Consider the following 24425-nt stretch of genomic DNA (forward strand, 5'->3'; position numbering starts at 1 on the left):
ACTGAAAAACTCCACAGGGTGCAGTCTGCTGAAAACAACCAGGGGTCATTTCAGTGTTTCAAGACATGTTGAGGTTGTTTAATGGCACATCTGGTTCTCTTTGCTAAATGTTCAAAGTGGATAACCTACTTTGTTTGAAATCCCTGTGGAAAGTGGTTTTAAAAAATAAATCAACCCCCCTCTAACATTAATGTAGGTGGAGAATAAAAGGCAGTTCATGTCTCAGGAAATGTCTGAGCTTTGTATTGATGACACCAGCCCTTCTTGCACAGGTATACCCTTCATAGCAGCTCTGTGCTGAACTCCTTGGGGTGCAGGTGTTTAGACCTTCTTTCTGCTGCCCTCTCCCTTCTGCTGCTTTGGGTCAGTGTAGGTATGCACCTAATTTAGGATAAATGTCAGTTTTGTGTGCTCTTGCATCACTCTCCTTTATCTTTGAAGCTAATTGAAATAAATGACATAAGCAGCCAAGGAACAGAAAATGTAGTGAGCAGGTACATGTGCCTGGAGCTGCTCAGAATGCACACACTGTCCCCTGTATCACTGAGACTGCTAAACTGTGTGTCAAGGTACTCTAGCAAGTCTTAAATCTATTCACAACTGAAGGCTTGAATCGATTTGGCTGTAGTGGTAATCCCATGCTGTGAAGCACTATTCTGGAAACTTGGACATTAACCTAAATACTTAATTTGCTTGTGTGTTTGATAATCTTATTATTTCTGTTTTCATTCCCAAACCTGACTTATTTATTTTGCAAGTCATTTTGCAGAAGGTTGCCTGGCAGGTTTAGGAGAAGAGGGTCCATTTTTAAATCTTATTGGGAGTGGTCACTAATTTCTCCCCCTACTTTTGCTGCATTATGCTACTTATGCAGCATTTTAAGGAGACACACAGGACCTTACAGTTGTTTGTGCTCTGGTACACTGGAACATACTTAACCTCGTGGCTCTTGGCTTCACTAGGCTGTCCTTACAGATCATTTGTAGGAATTGAGAAATCTATATGTGTGCAGATTCAGGATTCAGTTAAAATGTGTTATTTTACCCCTTCATCTTACTCTTTTCATGTGATGCATTGTTCAGCAGCAGCACTCAGTGGACAGCCTGCTATTGAACTCTGCATTCCAGCTGACTCCTCCTTCTTTCAGGAAGATACTAAACCATGATGTGTGCTTATACGTGCTTAACTCTGCCAATTCCTTTAGGCTCAAAACATTAAACACCAAGGCTTTCTGAAGAAGCAGCGTCTTAAGTCTGATATTCAAAAAATCCGTAATGAAGCAGGTTTTTGTTTGAGGCTGTTCAAGTAAAATCATGGACTTTTACTATAGACACAATTTAAAACCTCTTTTAATGACTAGACAGAAACATTAGGTGTGTTCAAATCAGACCACATGTCCAAAGTCAATTAGACTGCACAAACAATTGTGGTTTTCTTCTGGGCTTCCAAATCCAGCAGAAAACTGATGGCTTCTGTAGCTCTCGGCTTCTCCTGTTTTCAGGAACCTGGACTTCCAGCCCCAGTCCTTGGTGGTGCAGCTCAGAACCTCTCAGCTGCTCTGCTGGCCACTGCCCTAATATTGCCATAAACTTTGGATGGAGGACTTCCTGCAGAAGAAGGCACAAATCTACTCAAGAAATGTAATCTGTCACAAAAATGGATGTGTTGTGCTCACACCTGTGTTAAAAGTGAAGAACTAAGCCAAAGGGTGAGAAGGATGGGCAAGGTCAATCACCATCTTACTGCAAAAGTGCAGAGCTCAACTTCTGCTTTCAGAATGGGTTGCTCCCTCTGGCTCTTGAGACCCCTTAGGGAATGCTGCAGCTAAATTGAAATGCAGAACATCTTTCTGCAATGTGGTGAGGGTTTTGGAGCCAGAAAGCAAGTCCTGGATTCCCTACTTCTCCCCCAGAATTTTTCTCTTAAGAGTAACAAGCCAACTGCCAGCAAGCTATTTACTCCACATATAGGTGTGGACAGGACAGGGAAGAGGGTGAGAGCCACAAAGCAGTTTCTCAAACTGCAAGATTCATATGTAGTGAAGATTAAATAAGAGGACTTACCTAAAATTAGATTGCAAATTGCTGTTCGTGCCATTTTAATGTTCTGAAAAGATCCCAAAATATGAATTTTTCTGTAAAAAGAAAAGTAGCAGTAGTTAACAGTAACTTAAGAGATTGCACAGTTAATAGAGAACTGGAGGTTAGAGATAAATGTGGAATTTTCTATCAGTGTCCTAGTTTCTTTTCTACACTTGTAAACAAAAAAAAACCCAACCGAAACCCACAAAACCTACAACATAAGACTTGTGCTTTTCTAAATCCTTGAAAAATAGATTTTACCATTTGCAAATTTAACAGTGTAGCAGCTTCAGGAGGAAAACAGTGCTGTTGGTGAGTTCAACTTTTATTATTCATAAGAAGGAATTCTTATGCTGTGGGGAGTGACTGAATTCTAGATACGCTGGTGACACCATCATTCTCATAATAAAAGGTCAAATAACTTGTATTCATTAAAATAGTCTCTTAAATATTTTTTCTTACTACTACTCTATAACAGTGTCATAAAATTTAAGTTATCTTTGTTTCTGGCATAGGACATGGATTAGCTGAGGGGTTGTGCTTTGCCTAGGAGGAAGTCAGTCTGTACTTACGTGTCAGCAAGAACAATGCGTGTCCTGGTCACATTTTCTATGGTGAATTTGGTTTTTCCACCTTTCCCTGCTATTCTCCCTATTGCTCTTGACAGATGATCTCCTTTCAAAGGTTTGACTGAAATGAGAATAGCATGACCAGGGTAACAGCAGTGGTATGTATTCCTGTTCATGCTTTCCTTGGTCAAGTTGCTGGAAACAACTTGTGCCAAGTACTACAAAACCAACTTCACTGGTCAACACAGATCCATCTGGATTTCAGCTTTTTTTTGACTAGTAGTGCACACTGCAGCCAGTGCTGACATGGGGTTTCTGGCTTGCAGATGTCTCCTTTAGAACTGCAGAGAAAGGCACTGCACTTTGTGTTAAGGAAATGGAGTCAAAGTGCACCAAGCTAACACTGGTAGAAATGATCAGGTTTAGATTCTGCTCTACCGGGGAATCCAAGGAGTCCCAGTACTACATAAGATTAATGTTTCTGACTTTACTGATCCATGAGGGCAAGTGATAAAAGTGGAGCAGGGGGAAAGAAAAAACAAATCCATAGTAGCAGGATACACACATGACTTCTTGAATGCTGCATCAGAAAATACTCACCATCTGTAACTTCAAATGACTCTAGAAAAAGATCATCTAATCTGATGAGAGCAAGGGCATCCTAAAAGAGCAGGAGATCTGTTATCAGCAGTTATTTTGTTCCAGTAACACAGCTGAAAGCTGCTGTTCTCTTTATACACACAACCTAGCAAATAACAACTAAAGTTAAATCCACTTTTTTTTAACAGCAATACAAATATTTCCATCTAGAGAACTCTACACGGGTTTGGATGCCCCTGCATTCAGCCCTGCCTCCAAAGTGCTAGTGGATCCAGTACAGGTCTAGGGCAAGGAGCAGCCCCTACAACACTGAAAAAGTGGGTTTGTTTGCTCCAACAGGCCCAGTCCTATTTAGTATCTACTGATAATCTGGATGAGGAGTCCACCTTTAGCAAATTTGCAGATGACACCAAGCTGCAAGCATAAGTGGTGATCTGCTGGAGGCTAGGAGGGCTCTGCAGAAGGACCTGGACAGGCTGGATAGATGGGCCCAATCCATTAATACGAGGTTTAGTAAGTCCATGTGCCAGGTCCTACACATTGGCCACAATAGCAACCAGGTAGAAAGGAACCTGGGGGTTCAGCTGACAGCTGGCTGAATACAAGCCAGCAGTGTACCGACATGGCCAAGAAAGCAAATGGCATCCTGGCCTGTATCAGGAACAGTGTGGCCAGCAGGACCAGGGAAGTCTTTCTTCCCCTGTACTTTGCACTGGTTAGGCCATACCTTGACTATTATGTCCAATACTGCTTTGGGCGCCCCAATTTAAGAAGGACTTTCAGATGCTCGAATGTGCCCAGAGAAGAGCAGCAAGGCTGATGAAGGGTCTGGAACAAAAGTCTTACGAGAAGTGGTTGAGGGAGCTGGAGGGGCTCAGCCTGGAGAAAAGGAGGCTCAGGGGAGACCTCATCACTCTCTACAACTGCCTGAAAGGAGGGTGTAGCCAGGTGGGAGTTGGTCTCACCTCCTAGGCAACCAGTGACAGGACAAGAGAACACAGTCTTAAGCTGCACCAGGGGAAGTTTAGGCTGGATATTAGGAATAAGTTCTTCACAGAAGGAGTGACTGGGCACTGGAATGGCCTTCCCAGGGAGCTGATAGAGTCACCATCCCTGGAGGTGTTTAAAAAATGACTGGATGTGGCACTCAGTGCCATGGTTTAGTAGTTAAAGTCATAGGTTGGACTTGATGATCTCACAGGTCTTTTCTGACCTCGTAAATTCTGTGATTCTGTGAGTTTTGCACAGACTGGAGGTTATTGGTTTGGGCTTAAGAAAAATGAGCAGTCTCTACCAGTGCAGGGGACCTCAGAGGGAGATTATTCCTTTATGCTTGTCTCACACAACCTATGTTTTCTGTTTATGTGCTGTTTGTAGGCTACTTTTTTATCCGGCATTATCTTAAGAAACTGGATGTCTACTCCAGTCACAATTTCTAGAAAACACTGATTTCTAGAAAACCACCTAAGGATTTTTCTCTTTTTATTTCTTAATGTAATTTGCAGAGAGGCCAGGGACAGACCAGTAAACTGGAGCAATCTCACAATCTGGTTGTTAGGAGACTCACCTCTACTTGAAATCCAAGTATAAAGGCTTTCACAAAATCAGCTGCTTTTGTCAGAGCACTGAGATCCTTTGTCTCTTGACAAGTCTGCAAGACAAGAAGTTGTGAATTAAGACCAGGCAAGGTAGGATCAGAACTTTAAAGATCAGCCTGCGCTTGGAGAGGAGAGAAGAGAAGAGAAAAGCTGCTGAAAATCCGCACCACCACTGGCTGAGTAGAACCCTTTTGGTGGAGAAAACCCAAAACCAACACAAACTAAACTGCAACAGCAAACAGCAGGAAAAAGAGAAGGATGGTGATGGCAGCAGAGTTATTCTAATGACAATATTCTAAATATACCTTAGCAGATGAATGAAATTGATTTCAAAGTTTTATATTGATGATGGATATGGGCAAAATAAAACTACCTTGATTAAGAACAAAACTACCTTGTTTTTCACCAGACATCATTTCATATCAAAGTGTTAAAATCCCAGAGTTTTCTCCTGCACAGTTATGGAGTGAAACTGCAGGAGTTCCTGCTCCTCCCTACCTTTCCCCTGAGGTTATTTCTAGGAAGTAAAGTAAATAAGGGATAATTCTGTCACCTTTCCTCCAATTCCTGCCATCAAACTTGTGATAACATTTCATGGTTAGGAAGCAAAATTCCTCTTGTATTTTCACTATTACATTGGAAGATCTCTCATGTCAGTGGTGCTAATACAGTGAGTCGTATGTCAGAATTTTAGATATGCCCTTAAAAATTCCTGGTGTGAACATTCTTTAAGAGGAATAAGGACAAAGAATGAGTATCTACAAGAATTACAGGTTTATACTGGTGTCTGTGCCCTAAGGTATTCCATTGCAATCCATTAAAGAAAAATCATATGCTATTAAACTATGGGCCCTAATCGTTTGTCACAAACAAAGGCATTAGGAGATTCAGTGCCCCCGTAAAAGATACTGTTTACTGTCACGTCAGTATTTGGTAACCTTAAATAGCCAGAAAACACTGAATTACAAAACTGTATCTAAGACACGGATGAAAATTCTTCCTTAATGTACATAACTTTCTATAGTACATAACTTTCTCCTACAAAACCTGAACACTCCCCCAGCTTCTGGGGGCTCCTTGTGGAACAGATCTGTAGTTTTGGATTTTACTTGCAGTAATTACTTGTTCTAAGCAACAACTGCCAGATGTGATCCCCAGGGAGGTGACACCACAGAGTTTCCATTTTTCCAAGCATTATATGGGATTTATGACTTCTCTAGTCTTTAATCTGCAGACCAGGAACACCCATGAGGAGAGGCCCTGCTTTTCAGAAGGCGGAATCATAGAACGGTAAGGGGTTGGAGTGGACCATAAGATCACCTAGTCCCAACCCCCCTGCCACAGGCAGGGACATCCGTCACTAAACGGGGCTGCTCAAGGCCTTATCCAACCTGCTTTGAACACTGCCAGGGTTGGGGTAGCCCCGGGCAACCTCTTCCAGTGTCTCACTACTCTCACAGTAAAAAAATCCTTCCCAACATCCAAACTAAATCTTCCTTCTTCCAATTTGTAACGTAACTCCTTGTCCTGTCACTACAGTTCCTGACCAAGAGCCCCTCTCCAGCTTCCTTGGAGGCCCCTTCAGACACTGGAAGGTGCTACGAGGTCTGCACACAACCTTCTCTTACCGGGGAAGGCCCAAGAAGTTGCTCCCCTTACCTTGATCTCAACATTTCTCGTTTTCAAGTTAAACCGGATTTGAAGCTGCAGATGCTCCACAATGGGCGTGAATATCTTCATCCAGTTCTCCTTAAGCGGCGTGTACCTGTTGGCCGGCACAGGGATCTTCCTCAGCTCACCTTTCCCAACCTACCGGGGGCGAGACGCAGCAGGCCGTGAGGCGGGGGATAGCGGACATCCGGGAGCGGCATTTCCCCGGCACCCCGCGTACCCCGAGCGCCTCGGCGGCCACGGGTGGGAACGCCGGCCGCTTGCTGGGCCGCGGTTCCGCCGTGTCCATGGCAGCGTCCACCGCCGGCTCCTCGCCGCCCGCCCGCCGCTTCCTCCGGCTCCGCCGGGACACGACGCTGGTGAAACCGCCGCTCACGGCCGCCTCGGTCTCCATGCTGGCCGCGGAGCACACGTGGTACGGCTCTCGCCGGAAGGGGCTGGCGGGCGCTTCCGCCGCAGCTGCCGGGGTAGGGGGAGAAGCGGGGCGGGATGTCGGCGGTGCTGGGTCCGGAGCGGCCGCAGGTGGTGTCGCACGTCCAGCAGGCGCTGAGCTACACCGTGTTTGATTGCAAGTGGGTGCCCCGCAGCGCCCGCCTGATGTGCCTGGGCAGCGCCGCCCGCGGCACCGGCGTCATCCAGCTGTACGAGCTGCACGGAGCCCGTCTGGAGGTGCTGCGGGAGGTGAGCACGGTCCCCTCGGGAACAGCTGCCGGGGTGTTTGTCCAGAGCCCGGCGATAAAAAACAGGAGCTGATTTGCGTGTTAAATGTGTTGATTCACTGATACCCTGTCGTTTCTTGATAAGAAATGCTCACTACAATTCCCTGAAAGGTTGTAGCCGGGTGGGAGTCTCTCTTTTCCCAGGCAACTACTGACAGAACTTAAGCTGCCGAGGTTTCGATTCGACATTAGGAGGAATTTCCTCACAGAAAGGGTGATTAGACATTGAAATGGGCTGCCCAGGGAGGTGATGGAGTCACCGTCCCTGAAGATGTTTAAGGGAAGACTGGATTTGGCACTCAGTGACCCGGTTTAGTTGACAACGTAGTGGCCGGTCATAGGTTGAACTCGACCATCTCAGAGGTCTTTTTCAACCTAACTGAGGCTGTGATTTTGTGATTTTGTTTACTGCTGTGTTTTGTAGTTGTTTTCATGTGTTGTGTTATGGGTTTCTGGTTTCTGCCCGTGTTTGGCTTTTTTGGGGGTGTTTTTTCGTTTGTTTGGGGTTTTTTTTGGTTTTGTTTTTGGGTTTTTTTTTGTTTTTTGGGTTTTTTTGTTGAGGTTTTAGGTTGGTTGATTGGGTTTTTGGGTTTTTTTTGGCTGGATGGCTGGTTTTTTGCATTTTTGTTTGGTTGGTTTTTTCTCTCAGATGTGCATAAGGCCCCACTAGGCCACAAGCAGAGTGTTTTTCTTCCAGACCAGTAACCTCGCCCTCTGCTTTTCTGTGCACAAGGACTAAACTCAAAGTGCAGCTTGCCTTCAATAAGATTTTGGTAGTATTTTGCACCAAATATCCCATGTGTGTTTCGCTGACCCTTGCCCCTGTGCACTCCTGAGAACTGTGTGGCTGTGGGTGTGTTTGCCTTTTCCATGTGCTGACACAGACATTTCCTTTCTTTAAAAGATCGAAAAGCCCAAACCTATAAAATGTGGAACTTTTGGTGCTACATCTCTGCAGCAAAGATACTTAGCGACAGGAGATTTTGATGGAAACCTTAACATATGGTAAGCACAGATATTTTCTGGAAGCATTTTCAATTGATGTTGTCCATGTCTGTCTGAACAGAGGTTTCTGTTTGTGGATTTTGCATGAGACGCTCTCCATGCTGCCCATGCGTGGCTGGGACCTAGTGCAGGCTTCGCCGGCTCTTGTATTTGGACCATGCCTGTTTTGTAGAAACAACACAGAATTCTCCACCGTGTTTAATTCAGTGCTGCTTCACTCCCATCTTCAGTGTGCAGCTACAAAAACCTGTTAAAGTTCTGTGAGGTTATCCTCTGATAGATGTTTTTGAATGGATGCATGAGTACAAACAAGAGGTTGTGTTCAACCTAAATCTCATGTGTAGATTAAATATATATTTTTAATCTTGACATTTCAAATATTTCCTCTAGGTCCCTGAATTATTGGTGTAATTAATGTCTAGGTAAATTTATGATCAAATAAAGTAGTAGTGTCAAAAGGGGATTTTTTTATTATCATTATTATATTGCCCTGTGTCAAGGAACTACTGGTTCTTGCTGCAATAGCAAGAATTACATGGACAGCTACTAGTTGAAATGTAAAATAAAATTCTGAAGGATTCTCAAAGAATGGGAATCAGTGGGAAAGAACCGTGAAACTCATGGGTAGATACAATAGTCACCTGAAGTTAGCAGTAGTCAGAGCTAGGTGGGGATCAATGAATCAAATTATTTTATAGACCTACTGAAAGTAAAGATACTTGGAGTATCTTGATCTGTAGTGTGATTCATTTTTGAGCCCAGCATGTAGAACTGGGTCTGAGTGGTTGCTGTGGTGAATCTCACAACTGCCGTTACAAACAGGGAGGTCCAGAACAGAGCCAAATCTTTTGGAGCAGTTCACAGCAGTAGCCAAAGAAGGAATCAAAGACTCATGGTTCTTAGTGGTGATATCCGTATTTGTTCTCGTTAATCTGAGCTTTTATGATTTGTGCTCAAGTTTCCTTTCATTTTTATACAAATCCTGAGTGCCAAGGAAAAATGCCATGTTTTCTGTTCTTTTTCTTTCTTGCCTAGGAATTTAGAAGCTCCTGAAATACCAGTGTATTCTGTGAAAGGTCATAAGGAAATCATAAACAGTATAGATGGTGTAGGTGGCTTAGGAATTGGGGAAGGTGCACCAGAAATTGTGACTGGCAGTCGAGATGGTGAGTTAGTGAACTCTGCAAGTCTTCCCAGTTCATGTGAGCCTGCAAGCTCTTGATGGCAGGGCATAGTCTGCCATCTGAACTAGTTACAAGCTGTTGCAACTAGTTCTTTGTACACTGTCTTTTGAATCTTTCTTGGGAACGATTTTCTCTAATTCTTCTAGAAGCCACAGATAAGCAAAAGGTACTGTTGTCACTGGGCACGAGACAGAAGGAACTCAAACCATGATAAATGCAAAATATCAGCTAGAGAAAATACATCTTTAACAAATGCTTTCACTCTGTTTCTGTTTGGTTTTGTGGTTCTTTCTTATGTCCACAAAATACAGTGCAGCTTGCTAGAATTGAAAGAGTTGCTCCTGTCTTTGAAATTATTAAGATGAAAAGCAAAGGGCTTTCCTGGGAAGGTGAACACAGTATGACAATGTATTCCTAATACAAAATCTATTGTCTTTCTTTCCCAGGAACTGTGAAGGTGTGGGACCCAAGGCAGAATGACACTCCTGTGGCTAATATGGAACCTGTACAGGGGGAGAGCAAAAGAGACTGCTGGACTGTGGCATTTGGTAATTGATCAGATTATGACCATTCCTCCCTCTCACATGACTGTGTTTTGATGATTGTCAATGTATTTTCAGGATGTTACGGAATACTTTATTTTGTATGGATGCATAAGTAGCAGGTTTTACTTTTCTACACTGTTGAATTTATGTGTGGGTATTTTCTTCAAAATAAACCAGTTTTGTGGGTTTGTGATAGGTGGGTTTTGGATTCATTCTCTAATCACTTTTGGTCACCGTTTGTAGTTGGACTTGATCATCTTGAAGGTCTTTTCCAACCTAAATGATTTGACGATTCTGTGGTTTCACAGATAAGCTGCCCAAGCTTTATTTATGTGCCTAGAAATGTAAAAATAGTGTATCTAGCTGTGTGGTCCGGAAGGAGTGTAAATGTTGCCATGTACAGGGAACTCACCACTGTTGTAGTGTAGTTGCAGCTACCAAGCATTAAGGAGTTAATTTAAGAGAAGTGCCTTGAAGCTTAAGAGCAAATTAAAGAAAACAGCAATGCTTGATGTGAGCTCTGCATTTTCTTTGGAGAGAGCAAAGTTGCTTGTGTCCTACACAAGATTTTTCTAGACCCTTCAGGTTTGAAAATCATCCAGTTCAGCACATCTTAATATCCCAACAACTTTTTGTTGTTGTTGTTGTTGTTGTTGTTGTTGTTGTATAAGTGGAAGTTGAAACTGCAGGCCTGGAACCTCTGAAATTTACAGGCTAAAGAGATTTTGTGTCTTCTGGTAAATTCTCTCTCTGTATCCAGGTAATGCTTACAATCAAGAGGAACGTGTTGTATGTGCTGGATATGACAATGGGGACATTAAATTGTTTGACTTAAAAACCATGTCACTACGATGGGAGACCAACATTAAGAATGGGGTAAGGAAATCACAAAAGTATTTTTCATTCCAGCTCCTATGTAGGATGGAAAAATTAAAAGGAGTCTGTCTGTGTGAAACTTACCCAGAAGATGTTTCTGCTGAGATTGTACCAAGGAATAATTTTCTTTAGGTTCAGCATGTTGTATCCCTCACATTCTTGATGAGGACATTTTTCAGTGGATTAATGTTTTCAGATCAACATGTTTATTTCCTGTTTGATGATGATATTATTGTGGAATTAAGCAATGATTAATACATATTTACAAATCACAAAACATCCATTTTTTTAACAGTGACTAAATTACAAGACTGAATTTATCTTGTTCTATATCCAGGTTTGCAGTGTGGAGTTTGACAGAAAAGATATAAATATGAATAAGCTGGTGGCCACATCGCTTGAGGGAAAATTCCATGTTTTTGATATGAGAACTCAGCATCCAACCAAAGGTTTTGCTTCTGTTTCAGAGAAGGTATGGGGAGACTGAGAATTTCTTAATAAGAGACAAACTTTCTAAATTCATGCTGTCAAATTACTGCAGGTGTAGTACAAATAGGTAAGAAATGCCCAAGTTACTTCATAATTTTTTTGTTTTTTGTTTTGTTTGGTTGGTGTTGCTTTTTTTGGTGGGTGTTTTTTGTTGTTTTGTTGGGGTTTTTTTTGTTTGGTTTGATTTTTTGGGGTTTTTTTGGTGGTGGTTTTATTTTTGTTTGGTTTTGAGTTTTTATTTGGTTTTTTTTGTTTGTTTGTTTGTTTTTTTAGTGAACAAGATCTGGTGGTAATTCAAGAAAAGGCACTTTTATGGTGAAGTTCTTTAGAACTTCCTTTTTTTAGAAAAAGCTGTGTTTCAACTTATTTTCTATACTATCATTCAGAGCAGATAAGGTGTTGGAGGTACTTGATCCTGAATCAAAAAAAATTTTTAGCAAATAAAACAATAAATTTAACTTATTTATTTATAAATAATTTTGTAATAAAATGTGAAAATAGAATTTGTTGTTCATTTAGTGCATTTTAGCTTTTCCTTCTGGACATTTGCAGACAGATACACATTAAGTCAGAGGACGTATTGGGGTTTTTCCCGAAGTGATTTCTGTTGCTGTATGATCTTAGTTCCCTGGCTGAGGTTTGAGTTGTTGACTGTGTGCTTTGTTTGCACAGTGTAATATATTCCCTTCCAGTAATAATTTTAAGAGATATCATATAGTGAAATTAACCATCCACTATGAGATACATACAAGTGATCTCTGTTTTAAGATTCTGTGTACTTTCCAATGAAGTTCATCTCCAAATGACTTCTCTACAATGCTGATTTCCTTTTGTTAGGCACAAAAATCTACAATTTGGCAGGTTCGGCACCTGCCACAGAACAGAGATATATTTATGACGAGTGGAGGATCTGGGAGCCTTCATCTCTGGAAATAGTAAGTGATCACTTTTCCAGCCAGGACTAAGAAACCAACCATTTAATGTTTTAAGAAAGAATCTTCCTGAAAATGATGAGTGGGGTCCTGCTTCCAACCTCAGAATATCTGGTTAAAATTATTGCTTACAAATGCAGTAGAAAGGGTGATTTCAGTGTCAGTGCTTGATCTGGAATCTTGAATTAATCCCTAAAAGAATGTTACAGCACAGGTGAATCTTGCCCTTGTTGTCTTCATGTAATGAAGATCTAATTATATCCTTGGTTAAAAAGGTGAAAAATGGAAAAAAATGGGTTTCCTAGAATTCTAATATGGTAGCAGTTACATCTGAGAAGAATATTGAAAGCCTTGACTTAATCATTCTTATATTTACATTTTCTTACATTACATGGAAAAATAATTTAATAGTCCTAAGTGCAATGAAGTTGGTGCATGAAGTTTCAGAAGCATAGTTGTGATGAAAGTTTTCTGGCTGTGGCAAAAGCCAACCAGTTAGAAAATGAAGATCTGTAGGATAGGGGTGTAAGGATTCAAAATTTCCCACATCTTTTTTTCTTTCATTAAATGTCTACTAAAGTATGCAGTGTAGATATAGCTGGATATGATTATTCATTACTTTTAAGACATTTATTTGCCTTATCTGTAGAGCAGGAAATAAAGATGATGATGATGATGTGTTTGTATCAATACATTTCTAAGCAGCTGTTTTTGTTTCATTTTCTCATTGGCAGTGAGTACCCAGCCCAGCGCTCGAAGAAAGATTCAGAAGGATCTGAGATGGGGGTGGCAGGGTCTCTTAGTCTCTTGCAGAATGTGACTCTGTCAACACAGCCCATCTCTAGCCTGGACTGGAGCCCTGACAAAAAGGGACTTTGTGTCTGTGGGGCTTTTGACCAAACTCTGAGGGTGCTGATAGTTACAAAGCTTAACAAAATTTGACAAGAAAACTAGAATTTCTGATGAGAAAGCAATATAGTTTGCAGTCTGTAAATAAGGGAGGTGGAGCCCTTCTATTTCTAATTTAATTTCTTCTTTAATAAAACTGCATTAAAGAAATAGAAGCCAGATTTTTCTATTGAAAGATCAGATATGTGCAATCAGAGTTGTTTGGCTGATTGTGCTGTCATGACTTGAAGTTGCCTGGGCACAAAATTTAACCTTCTAGGAATGTGAATTTACAATGAAAACAAAATGTGCCTTTGTGTTAACACAGCTCTGTATTTGCAGAGTTCACTTGGGTTTGTGTTCAGTTTATTCATATTGCAAATCTCTTCACGCTTGTTAAATGGTTTGGCTTTATTATATATAGTGTTGTCCATGTGCATTCATCAGTGGGAACCACTACAGAAACTTGTTGTGTTACTGAATTTATTAATTAGAATGTTTGTTAAAGTGACTTAGGATTCTTTACTACAATGGAGAAATTATAACAAAGGCTAAAGTACTCAGGTTTAAAGGAGTAAGGTTTTTATTGAAGATCATACTGAAATTAAACTATCGAGCAAAATGCACTGTTTTATTATTTTAGTTGGGTTTCCTATTAAGTTTGTATGTTCTGTTGCTTTTATATCTGTTTTCAACTTGATATTCTACAAATAAAATTGTGTAGTGTTTTCTTAATATGAACAAAGTATATTATTCAAACATCCAGAGATTTAGAGAAGTAATGTACAGAAAACCCTCACAGGCTAATAAACCCTAAACTTTGTGGAATGGAGAAATCCTTCATGCCTCTGTAGCAGAGGGTGGGCAGGAGGAACATTGCAGTAGACCATAAGCAAAGTGTGTCTGTGGAAGTCCTTGGTTTTAGTAGGTCACTGATACTCTCCTCTACAAACTTAGGTTCTTGTATTTCATATTTAGCAAGGGCCAGCAGGGATGAAAACACAGGCAATGTAGGCTAAATATTTTGTGAAGACAAAGATTTATGAGATTCATTTGTCTTCCCTAAGACTTGATGGTTTGCTTTCAAGTGTAATATTTAGTATCTGATTTTTTTGACCCAAGTAATCCCATCTCCTTTTGTGCATGGTGTAATATTGAGAGCATATTCTGAAATGACTTCAAATGTTGTCCTTCTTAGGGTGCATTCTAGCAGGAGGGAACCATTACTCTGCACTCTTGGCTGCAGCTTTGGGGGTGTGGAATTCAAAGAATTCAAGTGCTTTGAGTCTAAAATGCACTGTTCAAAGACGGCTTCCATTAGGTTTGTGCTGTAAATAAAATATACTCACTGAAAGGTGTAAAAGGCTGTGGAAATAAGTAGAAATAAAGTTTTCTCTCTTTAACAGTAACTGAATCAACCACAGAGTGAGGGAAGAAAAAACTCTCAGTGTAGGTACCTGCAAGGGAAAACAAAAATCTCCTGACATAGGACTGGGCTCTTGGTGCTATTTTTATGTACTTGTCCTGCAGCAAAAATGTCCGTTTTTTATTCAAACAATTCTGGGGAGATCTCCTAGTGGGATACAACTTAGAGCAAGAACTATTAAACAACAATTCTTAAAGCTCCATAGGCCTCAAAAATATGAAATGTATGTTACCTCTGTGCACTTAATTTTGAGATTCATTTTATTCCTTGTTTTGTAAATGAAGGAATGTGTTCCCCTCATGAGTAGAGGGGAAGACATAGCTTCATGAAAACATGACAATTTGCATATAAGGAGCTTGCAAAAAACTGAGAGCTGGAAGAAAGCACAGATGGAAGGTGGTGTGTCCTTGTTCCTTAAAGGTAAGTGGCTGTACCTGTGTACCTGCAAAATGAAAAACAGTTACTGTTTGCAGAGAAGAGCTGTTGTTTGTGCCTGTACTGTGCATCATCTCCTCAGCAGATTGGATTTCTGCTTCTTCAAGGCTAAGCCAGAAAAAGCTGCCTGTGGCAGTCCACCCTGCTCTATTTATAGTCCTTCCCCTTCTCGCTGAAGTGTGGCACCTTGCCTCTGCAGCCTGCAGAGCTGAAGTGGGTTCTAAATAAAATCATAATGCATCTGAGATGTCATGCCCAGACCAAATGCTCTCTGACACAGCTCCAAGGAGTGCTCTGGAAAACCCCTGCCTCGCCCAAGGCCAAGAAATGGAATGCACTCCCAAATTTGGAGTGACTACACTTAACAAGTGTATCTGCCTGTCAGCTCTCGCTTGTTTCCTGTGCAAACCATCCCTGTGTACTCATGGAAGAAAATATCTGTTTACAGGCATGACTGCAGCCCAGGTACAGGGACATATTACGCCCTTTTGGGTTTGTGCTTTGTGTTTTTTTAATGAGATGCTGCCCAAATCCTCATCAATCAGGTTTGAGTCTTCTGTTTCACAACAGTATATAGTTCTTCTGAATTTCACCATTTATACAGGTCCTTGGAGATTACAGCCCTCCAAGGTTTCCATGCATGGAGTCAGTGTTTGCATACAATATATAGTTTTCATCACAAAAAAAAAGGTAATTTACAGTTGAGGCATGACTTGGACCAAATTTTAAGCAATGTAAGGCAAGTTGTAACCCTGTATGGGAAGCTACAATGCTGTGCTCTCACCTCTTCACAACCACTAATTCTGTTAGGGACATCATAGAATTGGTACAAAGAAGGAAGATGGGGAATTGCACAGAAAAAGAAAGACATGTGCTCTTCAGTGATTCCTTCAGAGACAGCAGACACAACTTGTCAATACAGTTCAATTCATCTTCCCCAAATTATTCCTTTCAAATAGATTTGACAGCAGAGAGAGATTTTTGGTTAAGCTGACTGATCTATAAGAGGCTTGTGGCCTGCATATTCAACTCTGTAATGAAGTTGTCTAAAGTTGGTATTGACAAAGCACCAGGAAAATACACTGATTTACTGCTTTTTTTACACCATTATTAATCCTGCATTTTCTTGCTTGTGATGCTCTTACTGTTGAATTTTCAGTAGCATTCACTTTAAACAGAACTGCCCACTCCTCAAAAATGTTCAGACCACAGTCTGTAGGTCTAGCATGTATTTAAAGCCTTTATACATGCCAAATATTGTGTAGTAGCAAACTCAAATCCCATTACATTGGGCAAGGGCAGCTGTTGACTCAGGCAGGAGCCAAGAGCTGTACTTGGAGTGCAGCGCCAAGCATGGCTGCGGGACTGCCTCTGGCAGTGCAGGTTCAGCCCAGAGGAAAGACCAGATGGGATTTCTGTGGATCTGGGCCAGAGCTATTTGGCAACTTGGTGATGGTGACCAGTTCTAGCCTTGGCTGTGACATGTTTCCATTACTTCTGGCCTTTTTGGGAGGACCTGCTTTCCGCAGCACAGCCTGCCTTGGGAGTTGCACAACATTGACCCACAGAGGACACTGGATTAGTGTTTCCTGACGGCTGCAAGAGTATCCAGAGTCTCAAGGGCACTGAGTAGCTGCCCCACATTCTGGTCTGTTTCCTCCTCAGCTGCCAATAAGGCAATTGTCACGAAAGTTTTGCAGGATCCTGCAGAAAAGGTGATCACAGCAGGGTATCTCTTCCCAATAGTATTCTTCAGTATTACATTCTTACATGGTTGATCTGGGCCAGCTGGCCCGGTACTTTGCTGGTGTGATTCAGGACTACAGCATGAGCAGGAGCTGCTTTTAATAGGCAATATGTGTGTGGCAGCCCTGCTTTGGAGACTAGATCAATTTCACAGTATGGTCCCACATTTTTATCAATCAGTCAGTCTCTGAGCCAAAGAGTTAGCCCACTGATGTTTAGCTTAGTACAACTACAGCCTCTGGGACAGGTTTCTCTTCAAAGAGTACTTTTCTCTCTTTCCAAGAGATCTCCCCCTCTCCTGCCTGTACTCCCCTGCCTCCGTGATCTTAGTTAAATCTTCTGTCACCATCTCCATGTCTGGGGATTTGTAGAGGGAGCTGAGGTGCAAAACCATGTAAGGGCACATGTAAGTTCCCTCTTCTGCTATGCCTGGCAGTAAAAATAGCCTGTACAGAATGTATGGATTGAGGTTCCCTTCCCTGAACAATGTCTCTTTCCACTCTTCTCAATGTGCAGGCAGCCATCCAAGGCTGACATTCTCTGCTTCACACCCTGACTTCCTTCTGGAGTAGCCGTGTATGTTAAGGAGTGTTTTGATTTTCTAGAGCTTAATGATGGTGACAGAAAGGTTGAGCCTTTATAGGTGAAAATCAGGGGGGTAGGCCAACAAGTCAGATAGCTTGGTGGAAATATGTTGGAGATCATCCATCCAGGGTGAAGAGAGATGAAAGACTCTATAAGCAGCTTGGCATTTCAGAATTGCTAGTCCTTGTCCTTGGGGGGGACTTCAACTTAACAGATGTCTTCTAGAAAAACAGCAGAGAGAAAACAGTTGAGAAGGTTCCTGAAGTGTGTAGCTCAACAGAGAGTGTTGGCTGGAACTTGGGAAAAAAAGAGAGTTTATGACCTGTGGAAGAAGGGGCAGGAAACTCAGGAGGACAAGAATGTCATGAAGTTTTATGGTGGGAGAAAATTAGAAGGGCCAAAGCCCAGATATAACTTTGCTTGTCAACTACCACACAATAAAAAAATGCTTCTTAAATAAATTAGCAACAAATGGAGGGCTAAGGAGAATCTCCATCCTTTATTGGATGCCAGAGGAAACACAGTGACAAAGGATGAAAGTAAAGGCTGAGGTACTTATTGCCTTGTTTGCCTCAGTCCTGAGTAGAAGACCACAAGTCTTACAAGAAGCTGCTGAAGGAGCTGGGGTTGTCTAGCCCCAGCTCTGGAGAAAAGAAGGCCCAAGGGAGACCTTATTGCTCTGAAAGGAGATTGTAGCCAGTGAGGGTTGGCATTTTCTAGGTAACAAGCAACAGGATAAGGAAATGGCCTCAACTTGCGCCAGGAAAGGTTCAGGTTGGATATTTGGAAAACTTTCTTTGCTGTGGTGAAGACACAGTAATCAAGCTTTGGAAAAGCCTACCCAGGGAAATGGTGAAGTCACCATCCCTAGTGGTATTTGAAAGGACCATGCAGATGTGGCACTTAGAGACATGGTTTAGTGGTGGGCTTGGCAGTGCTGGGTTAACTTGATCTTTCCTAATGATTCCTTTCTAAACAATGGTATGATTATATAGTTCTTCAGAATGACAATGAAGCTGAATATTTTTCATCACTATGAAAAGTCCATCAGCAGCATAAATAAGCACAAGCAAGCTCTTCTAGGTTGCTTGTGATATTAAGGTTATGAAACATTGAAAACATTCTGCAGTGAGAGGACGTGTGGGTTGTAGAAGAGCAGTAAAAACCCACAGAACTCCACAGCTATTGAGACATGATGGGAGCTTTTCATGTGACAGTGGATCAGAAATAGTAGCTCAGCCTGTTCACCAGATTACATTGTAGCAGTTGCTCACTATTAGATTGACTGTTACAGCTTGGCGGCTGAAATTACTCTTTCCTTCAAGTAAATTCCTAGTTAACTCCCTAAGTCCCAGCTGCTTTTGGAGTGTCTACTTACAGTAAAACCCACCACTGGCAAAATTCAGGTAGATGCAGCTAATGAAACCAGTTCAGTTGCCTTCCATGCTAAACCTTTCATTTTTAGGCCATAAGTCTTCCTGCAGAGATGACAGAAACTCTCCTTGTTTCTTTCTAGCACAGCTCAACCAGGCAGGACTTCGTGGCCTGTTCAGCAGATGTGAAGGAAGAGTCACTCCTGCCTTGCAGAAGACTGTGATAGCACAGGCCTGTGGCATCTTTATATCCAGCAGTGTTTTCCCTTCCTGAAATTTGCATTCCCTTCCTCCCACATCCTGCTGTTGCAGAGTGCATAAGGAACATAGCAGCAGCCACACTGGATTAGGCCAAAGACTTCTATCCTGCTTCTTCAGGGGGCATGTGCAGATAAATAAATATTAAAAAACACTTTAAAATGACAACTACAATTTGGGTCCTAAGTTTAATTTACTCCTAAAGTTGTCTTAGGCTTTCTGCTAAAACAGAGTATAAAATATATGATTCTATTGGATTTAGGCACAAAAGCTAACAAGTGCGACAGGTGGAATTCTAATGCATTTAAAAATAAACCTCAATTTCTAATACAATTTGTTTCCAATCTTAGTAAAAGAGAGATGGTGTAAAAAAATTAGTTTTACATACTAATTGGAAGAAATGCAATCTTAGAATAGTATCAGAACAAATATTCTACACATGATAGATTGGTTTCAATTTATTTCTACAGTTTCCATACAGAAATGTATTTAAGCTAATATATATATATATATATATATATACATTCAGTAAATAAGCCTTTGTATGTAAAGTAACCCAGTACTTCACCACATCCTGTAATTTAATCTAGCTGGCATGAACACAAGCTCTTTTGATCTGTACCAACTATCACTATCTTAGTGTAGATCTCATACTCCCTATCTGTTGTGCTAAAAAAGCTGTAATTAGAGGGCTTAAGCTAGTCTTATTGAATTATATTACTTTTCCTCCCTAAACCAAAGATACATCAATCTCAGTTTCCTTCTTTCTGTGTACTTCTGCATCTGTATTTTGATTAGAAATCTTATGTTTTCAAAAGAGAAAAGAGTCTGTGTTTAGTAGGTTTAAAGCCATTCTAATTCAATCTGAGTGCAGAAAAAAGGCATTTCCAGAGCATTTTAACTGAAAGGTGAGTCTAAGTTCACTTGGGCTCAGGCTGCCACACATGCTGCCGCTAAGTTCAGCAAAGTGTAACAGAACATGGGAAATTTTGGAGGTTACATTTCTTTTCCACTGTGCTAAGGTCACCACTATAGGATTTTTAGTTGCTGAAGATGTGGGTTAGCCTCAAGACTCTCTTCCCCTTCTCACCTCATCTAGCAAGTAAGAAAAACAAATCTGGCAGCCAGATAGATACCTTGGTCTCTCTGGTCTCACCATGTGCATTGTAATAAATCACTGTAAAATCTCTAACTGTGCCCTCCCTCCCTGCATGCATCTGGTCTCAGCAGAATTCAGGCAGAGACAATTTCCCATAAACAGGGCATTGAGCCAGGTAGCTGCCTGTCACTGTCCTTTTAGGAATGTCTGTCTTCTGATTTACCAGAGAAAACATTGGGTACTCACCCTTCATCCACCAAGGAACAAGCGCACGTTGGGCGATACTGGCAAGCAGATGGATGTTTGTGCTTCAGTTTATTCCTGCTACACCCTCTTCTGGTAACTTGCTGTCTGCCCACACATGGGATTGCAAATTCATTAGATTACACTGCCAAGAAGTGGGTCTCACAATAACACAATGTCTATTCCAAAAGACCCAAGGTGCCCTTCAGACACATGTGTACTAGACACATGAACATCTCCCAAACTGGTCTGCTTGCCAGATTTTTAGTCTGATTTTAGAGTCTGTATTTTTATCCTGCCAATGGTTTATTAACCTTTTTGTTACAAGTAGCTTCTAGTAATCTTTGTTATATTCACACCAGACTCACAACAGAAGAATCTAGGCTAAATTTTTTCATTTACATTGTCTTCTGCACGACATCTCCTAAAGCTTTTTCAGTGGCGTTGTTTCAGGGAGATGGAGTTGCCACGGCTGGTCTGTATGTCAGGCTCTGGTTCTTTGCATGACCCAGGCTATACAGTGATTCCAGTGAGGCCAAGACTACAGGATTTGGCCTCCACTTTGCTCCACAAAGAACACTGACTTTGCAGGAATCATTATGCTGTATGTACAGTGGATGAGATGCATCACAATAATGCAGTAATTATTTTAAAGATGCTTGTTACTTTGACTACTTCAGCAAAAATATTCAGGGTTGTTTGCTCTTGTTTCGGGAATGATCAAGAAAAATCAATAATCATTCATAGGCCTCTCAAATTAAGTAGTTTCCATTAAGTACCAGATGCCAGTACAGCTTTTTGTGGATAGACTTGTCTATAGATATCCATATATAAAATAATAATATATTTTCAGAGTGGCACCAGCATAAACCATTTGCATTATATGAGCTGTATCTCAATCAGATTTTGGCTGGGATAAATGAGAATTCTTAACTCCTCACTCACTGCTCCAGAAAACCAAACAAGCAGTGCAGCCATTTTAAGCAGAAAATTAATGCTTTTATACCTAATAATCTCCTGAGTGAATTCGCTCAAGAAATTCCAAGACTTGGCACTCAGTGTAGGCACTCAGTGGAGGAACTCCAGTTAACTGAACAAAAGTATAAATCTGTCCAGAGCCAATAGGAGCAAATCTACAACAAATGTAAACCAGTAGGAGACAGAGCCATACTGTATGACCAGGGAATACAGAGCACAACCTGTACTGCATTAATGCTCTACATGGTTACAATCTTCTACAAACAGAGTTGGCTGAATCTGAACCTTGATCAGCACATGTTGCATTTTCCTTTGATCTTGTAATTGAAACAAAATATTGTTTAGGAAATAAGACTCTGGCAACAATTTCTACCTAACATTTGGCAAATCAATTAGTCTATCAATCAAATCCCCTCTTTGTATTTCCTGGTCTGTGACATGTGAATACTGCGGTAAGAATGAACTAAACGTCTGTTAAGTGTTCTAACCTCCTTGTAGACATTTGGCATACTAGAATTGCAAAGTATTATTCTATTTAGGAGTGCAGGTCTTGCTAGTTCTCTGTTACCCTTCAGACTGTTCCATTTCTGAATATTTTTTAAAGAAAGCTCTCCTAAATTCCCTTTTATTTACAGTGCATAATTTTGTACTTGTACTAGTAAAAATGAGCATGAGGAAATAATTAAGACTGTGCTTTTTGAAAATAAGAAATGTCTACGAAAATGCAGTGAAAAATTTTATTATTACAACAAAATATTTGCACACAGTAGGGATACCATTCTCTACCCCAGTGATTCTACCACCTGTATCTGTCCCACATATGTCTGAAAGGCTCTTAAATAATCCCTGTGTTTGCTGCTTTTATAACACTCATTTGCAGCCACTTTTGATTGAAACTGAGAACTTAAACTTTCAAATCTCTTGCAGGAAAAGGAGGCAAGATGTAAACAAGTAACAATGTCATCTGAAGATTTTTAGATATGCTTCCAACTGGGACTAGGAAGAAAGACTCTCATTTGCAGTACACACTGATCTAATTAGAATTGACATAGTATAGCACTTAGATGATGTAAACCAGCTTATTAAAAGGAAGCTCACTTTTGTGGTATTTTTAAAAGTATTGAAGGTGCAGGGAAGTGCACCAAAGCTAGGTAAGGTCCCCAAGTTCTACTCCTGTTTCCCCTAGAGATATAACTGCACTTCCCCACCCTTGAACTTGTCCTTCTCCAGACAGGACCTGTTTTCCTCTAGACACATTGTTGCTGAGCAAGCCAGCTCAGCACATTTCCTTCAAGCAACCATCCAAACCTTAATCACCCACATGCAGGCTCCTGGTAACCTACAGCTGAGGGGACGCCCTCTTCAACTATAATGAAGGACTCCAGGGATCTTATCTTGGAGGGGATAGGCTGCAAAACCTAATTTACAATAATCTTCAGATGAGCTTGTCAACAGGAGGCAAAAAGAGGTCTTTGGCAAGTAATGGCAATACTGTTGATGCAGATACTGACTTCTGCTTTACTATTTATCAGAATGTAAACCTGTAAAATGCGGATCTTATCTTTTGGAGCCACAGATGTGTTGGTACAATCTTCCAGTCAGTGAGCTCTTGCAGTGGAGAAATATTAATCCACTGCATTTTGAACCCAGATTTATTTGCTGAAATTTCATAGAATTGTAGAATAGCTTGGGTTGGAAGGGACCTTAGGGATCCTCTAGTTCCAATCCCCTGCCATTGGCAGGGATACCTTCCACTGAACCAGGTTGCTTAGAGCCCCTCCAGCCTGGCCTGGAATACTTCAAGGGATGGGACATTTGCTTCTCTGGACAACCTGCTCCAGTGCCTCACCACCCTCACAGTCAAGAATTTTTTCCTAATACCTAATCTAAAACTACGCTTGCTTTGGATCCATTTCCTCTTGTCCTGTCATCACATGCCCTTGTAAAATGTCCCGCTCCTTCTTGTGGGTTCCCCTCAGGAACTGGAGGCAGCAAATAGATCACCCCTAAGCCACTTTTCCAGGCTGAACAACCAATTCCCTTGTAGAAGAGGTGCTCTGTCTTTCCAATCCCTGTGGTAGCCTCACCTGGACTTGTGGAGAAACACAGTGGAAAACATAGCCAATAACACAACTGGAAACCAGCTCTCACTTGGGGGTGAGGTGAAGATGTGCAGTGTCAGGCAGGAACCAGTGCCGACCCCCTGGGATGACTCCATGCAATCTCTGGCTTTAGGAGACCATCTCTACACACAGTTTGTGTCTCCTTTTTTTCCAGGAAGCAACTACAAGAGCTTGGGAATAGCTGGAGATATGTCATGCTGGCTGTTTATCTTCTCTACTCAGAGGAGCCAGCCACTGGAAAGCATGTTTCTGCTTTAAAAGAGCATCTCCCTCCCCACTGTAGAATCCCAGAAGATAAGGGTCCAATGTATGTCTCAAACACTGATAACTGGATGGCTGTGGAACCAATGAATCAGACAGGAATCCCATCAGACAAGAATTCTTGGTAATAGCAGAAGACTGTTGGTATTAACACACTGCGAAGAAGAATAAGTTGTGACTGGAGAAGGAGGCCATGAGGAGGTAGGGTACCACTTTTCTCAGACAAATATCCTTGCTTAAGTTCTTGGAGATAAGCAAAACAAACCATGATGCAAGCAGAGGAATGAGGCCAAGACGGGCATGGGCTGTAGGGGGGATCAAGCCCCTTGATAGAATAGACTGCATGAGAACTAATTTACATAGAAAGAGAGAAACGAGTCTTCAGGGCAGGGAAACCTATCCATAAAAAGGTATCCCTGCCCTGAACATTAGCCGGATCCCTTTCCCTTTCCCTCTCTCTTTCTCTCTCTTCCCCCTTTAATTCTTCTCTTCCTTTCTCTCTTCCCTGTGCCCCTTCCCCTTTCTGCAAAACCCCTGCCGTGCGCTTTTCGTGCATGTCAGGGACTAACTTACACCAACTCCTATGCCGAGTGTATGATTTCCTAATCAAATCTTCTGGTTCTTTGCGGGCCCTATTGCCTGGCTCCCTTCCGACCAAGCGCATTTACGAGATTGGAATCGTTTCCCCTTAAGGCTGGCTCGCCAGACTGCCGCTTCCGCATCCCGCTCCGCTCCCTGACG

General features: G+C 41.6%; 2 protein-coding genes across 2 annotated transcripts; one reads left to right on the forward strand and one right to left on the reverse strand.

Moving 5' to 3' along the window:
* Nucleotides 1-1319: 1319 nt before the first annotated feature.
* PNO1 (partner of NOB1 homolog) lies at nt 1320-6961 on the reverse strand. Its single transcript, XM_030946594.1, has 7 exons — nt 6740-6961; nt 6508-6657; nt 4818-4901; nt 3251-3311; nt 2654-2771; nt 2064-2134; nt 1320-1607 (listed from the first exon to the last, which is right to left on the reverse strand). Exons 1-7 carry the CDS (start codon nt 6911-6913, stop codon nt 1540-1542), a joined length of 726 nt encoding a protein of 241 aa, XP_030802454.1. The 5' UTR covers nt 6914-6961; the 3' UTR covers nt 1320-1539.
* WDR92 (WD repeat domain 92) lies at nt 6747-13902 on the forward strand. The gene is made up of 8 exons (XM_030946593.1): nt 6747-7200; nt 8143-8243; nt 9279-9409; nt 9874-9975; nt 10733-10848; nt 11186-11320; nt 12175-12272; nt 13004-13902. The coding sequence occupies exons 1-8, from the start codon at nt 7009-7011 to the stop codon at nt 13209-13211; spliced, it is 1083 nt and encodes a 360-aa protein (XP_030802453.1). The 5' UTR covers nt 6747-7008; the 3' UTR covers nt 13212-13902.
* Nucleotides 13903-24425: the final 10523 nt, after the last annotated feature.

Source organism: Camarhynchus parvulus, chromosome 3 (assembly GCF_901933205.1).
Source record: "Camarhynchus parvulus chromosome 3, STF_HiC, whole genome shotgun sequence".
NCBI lineage: Eukaryota > Metazoa > Chordata > Aves > Passeriformes > Thraupidae > Camarhynchus > Camarhynchus parvulus.

Bases quoted from the DNA above. Each gene is read 5' to 3' on its own strand.
- PNO1 (XM_030946594.1), bottom strand. From the start codon at position 6,913: ATGGAGACCGAGGCGGCCGTGAGCGGCGGTTTCACCAGCGTCGTGTCC. The intron at 4,902-6,507 runs GTAAGGGGAGCA...CTTGTCTTGCAG, and splicing joins CGAGAAATGTTGAGATCAAG to ACTTGTCAAGAGACAAAGGA. The intron at 1,608-2,063 runs GTAAGTCCTCTT...CTTCTTCTGCAG, and splicing joins AATTTGCAATCTAATTTTAG to GAAGTCCTCCATCCAAAGTT.
- WDR92 (XM_030946593.1), top strand. From the start codon at position 7,009: ATGTCGGCGGTGCTGGGTCCGGAGCGGCCGCAGGTGGTGTCGCACGTC. The intron at 10,849-11,185 runs GTAAGGAAATCA...TTCTATATCCAG, and splicing joins AGACCAACATTAAGAATGGG to GTTTGCAGTGTGGAGTTTGA. The intron at 11,321-12,174 runs GTATGGGGAGAC...TCCTTTTGTTAG, and splicing joins TTGCTTCTGTTTCAGAGAAG to GCACAAAAATCTACAATTTG.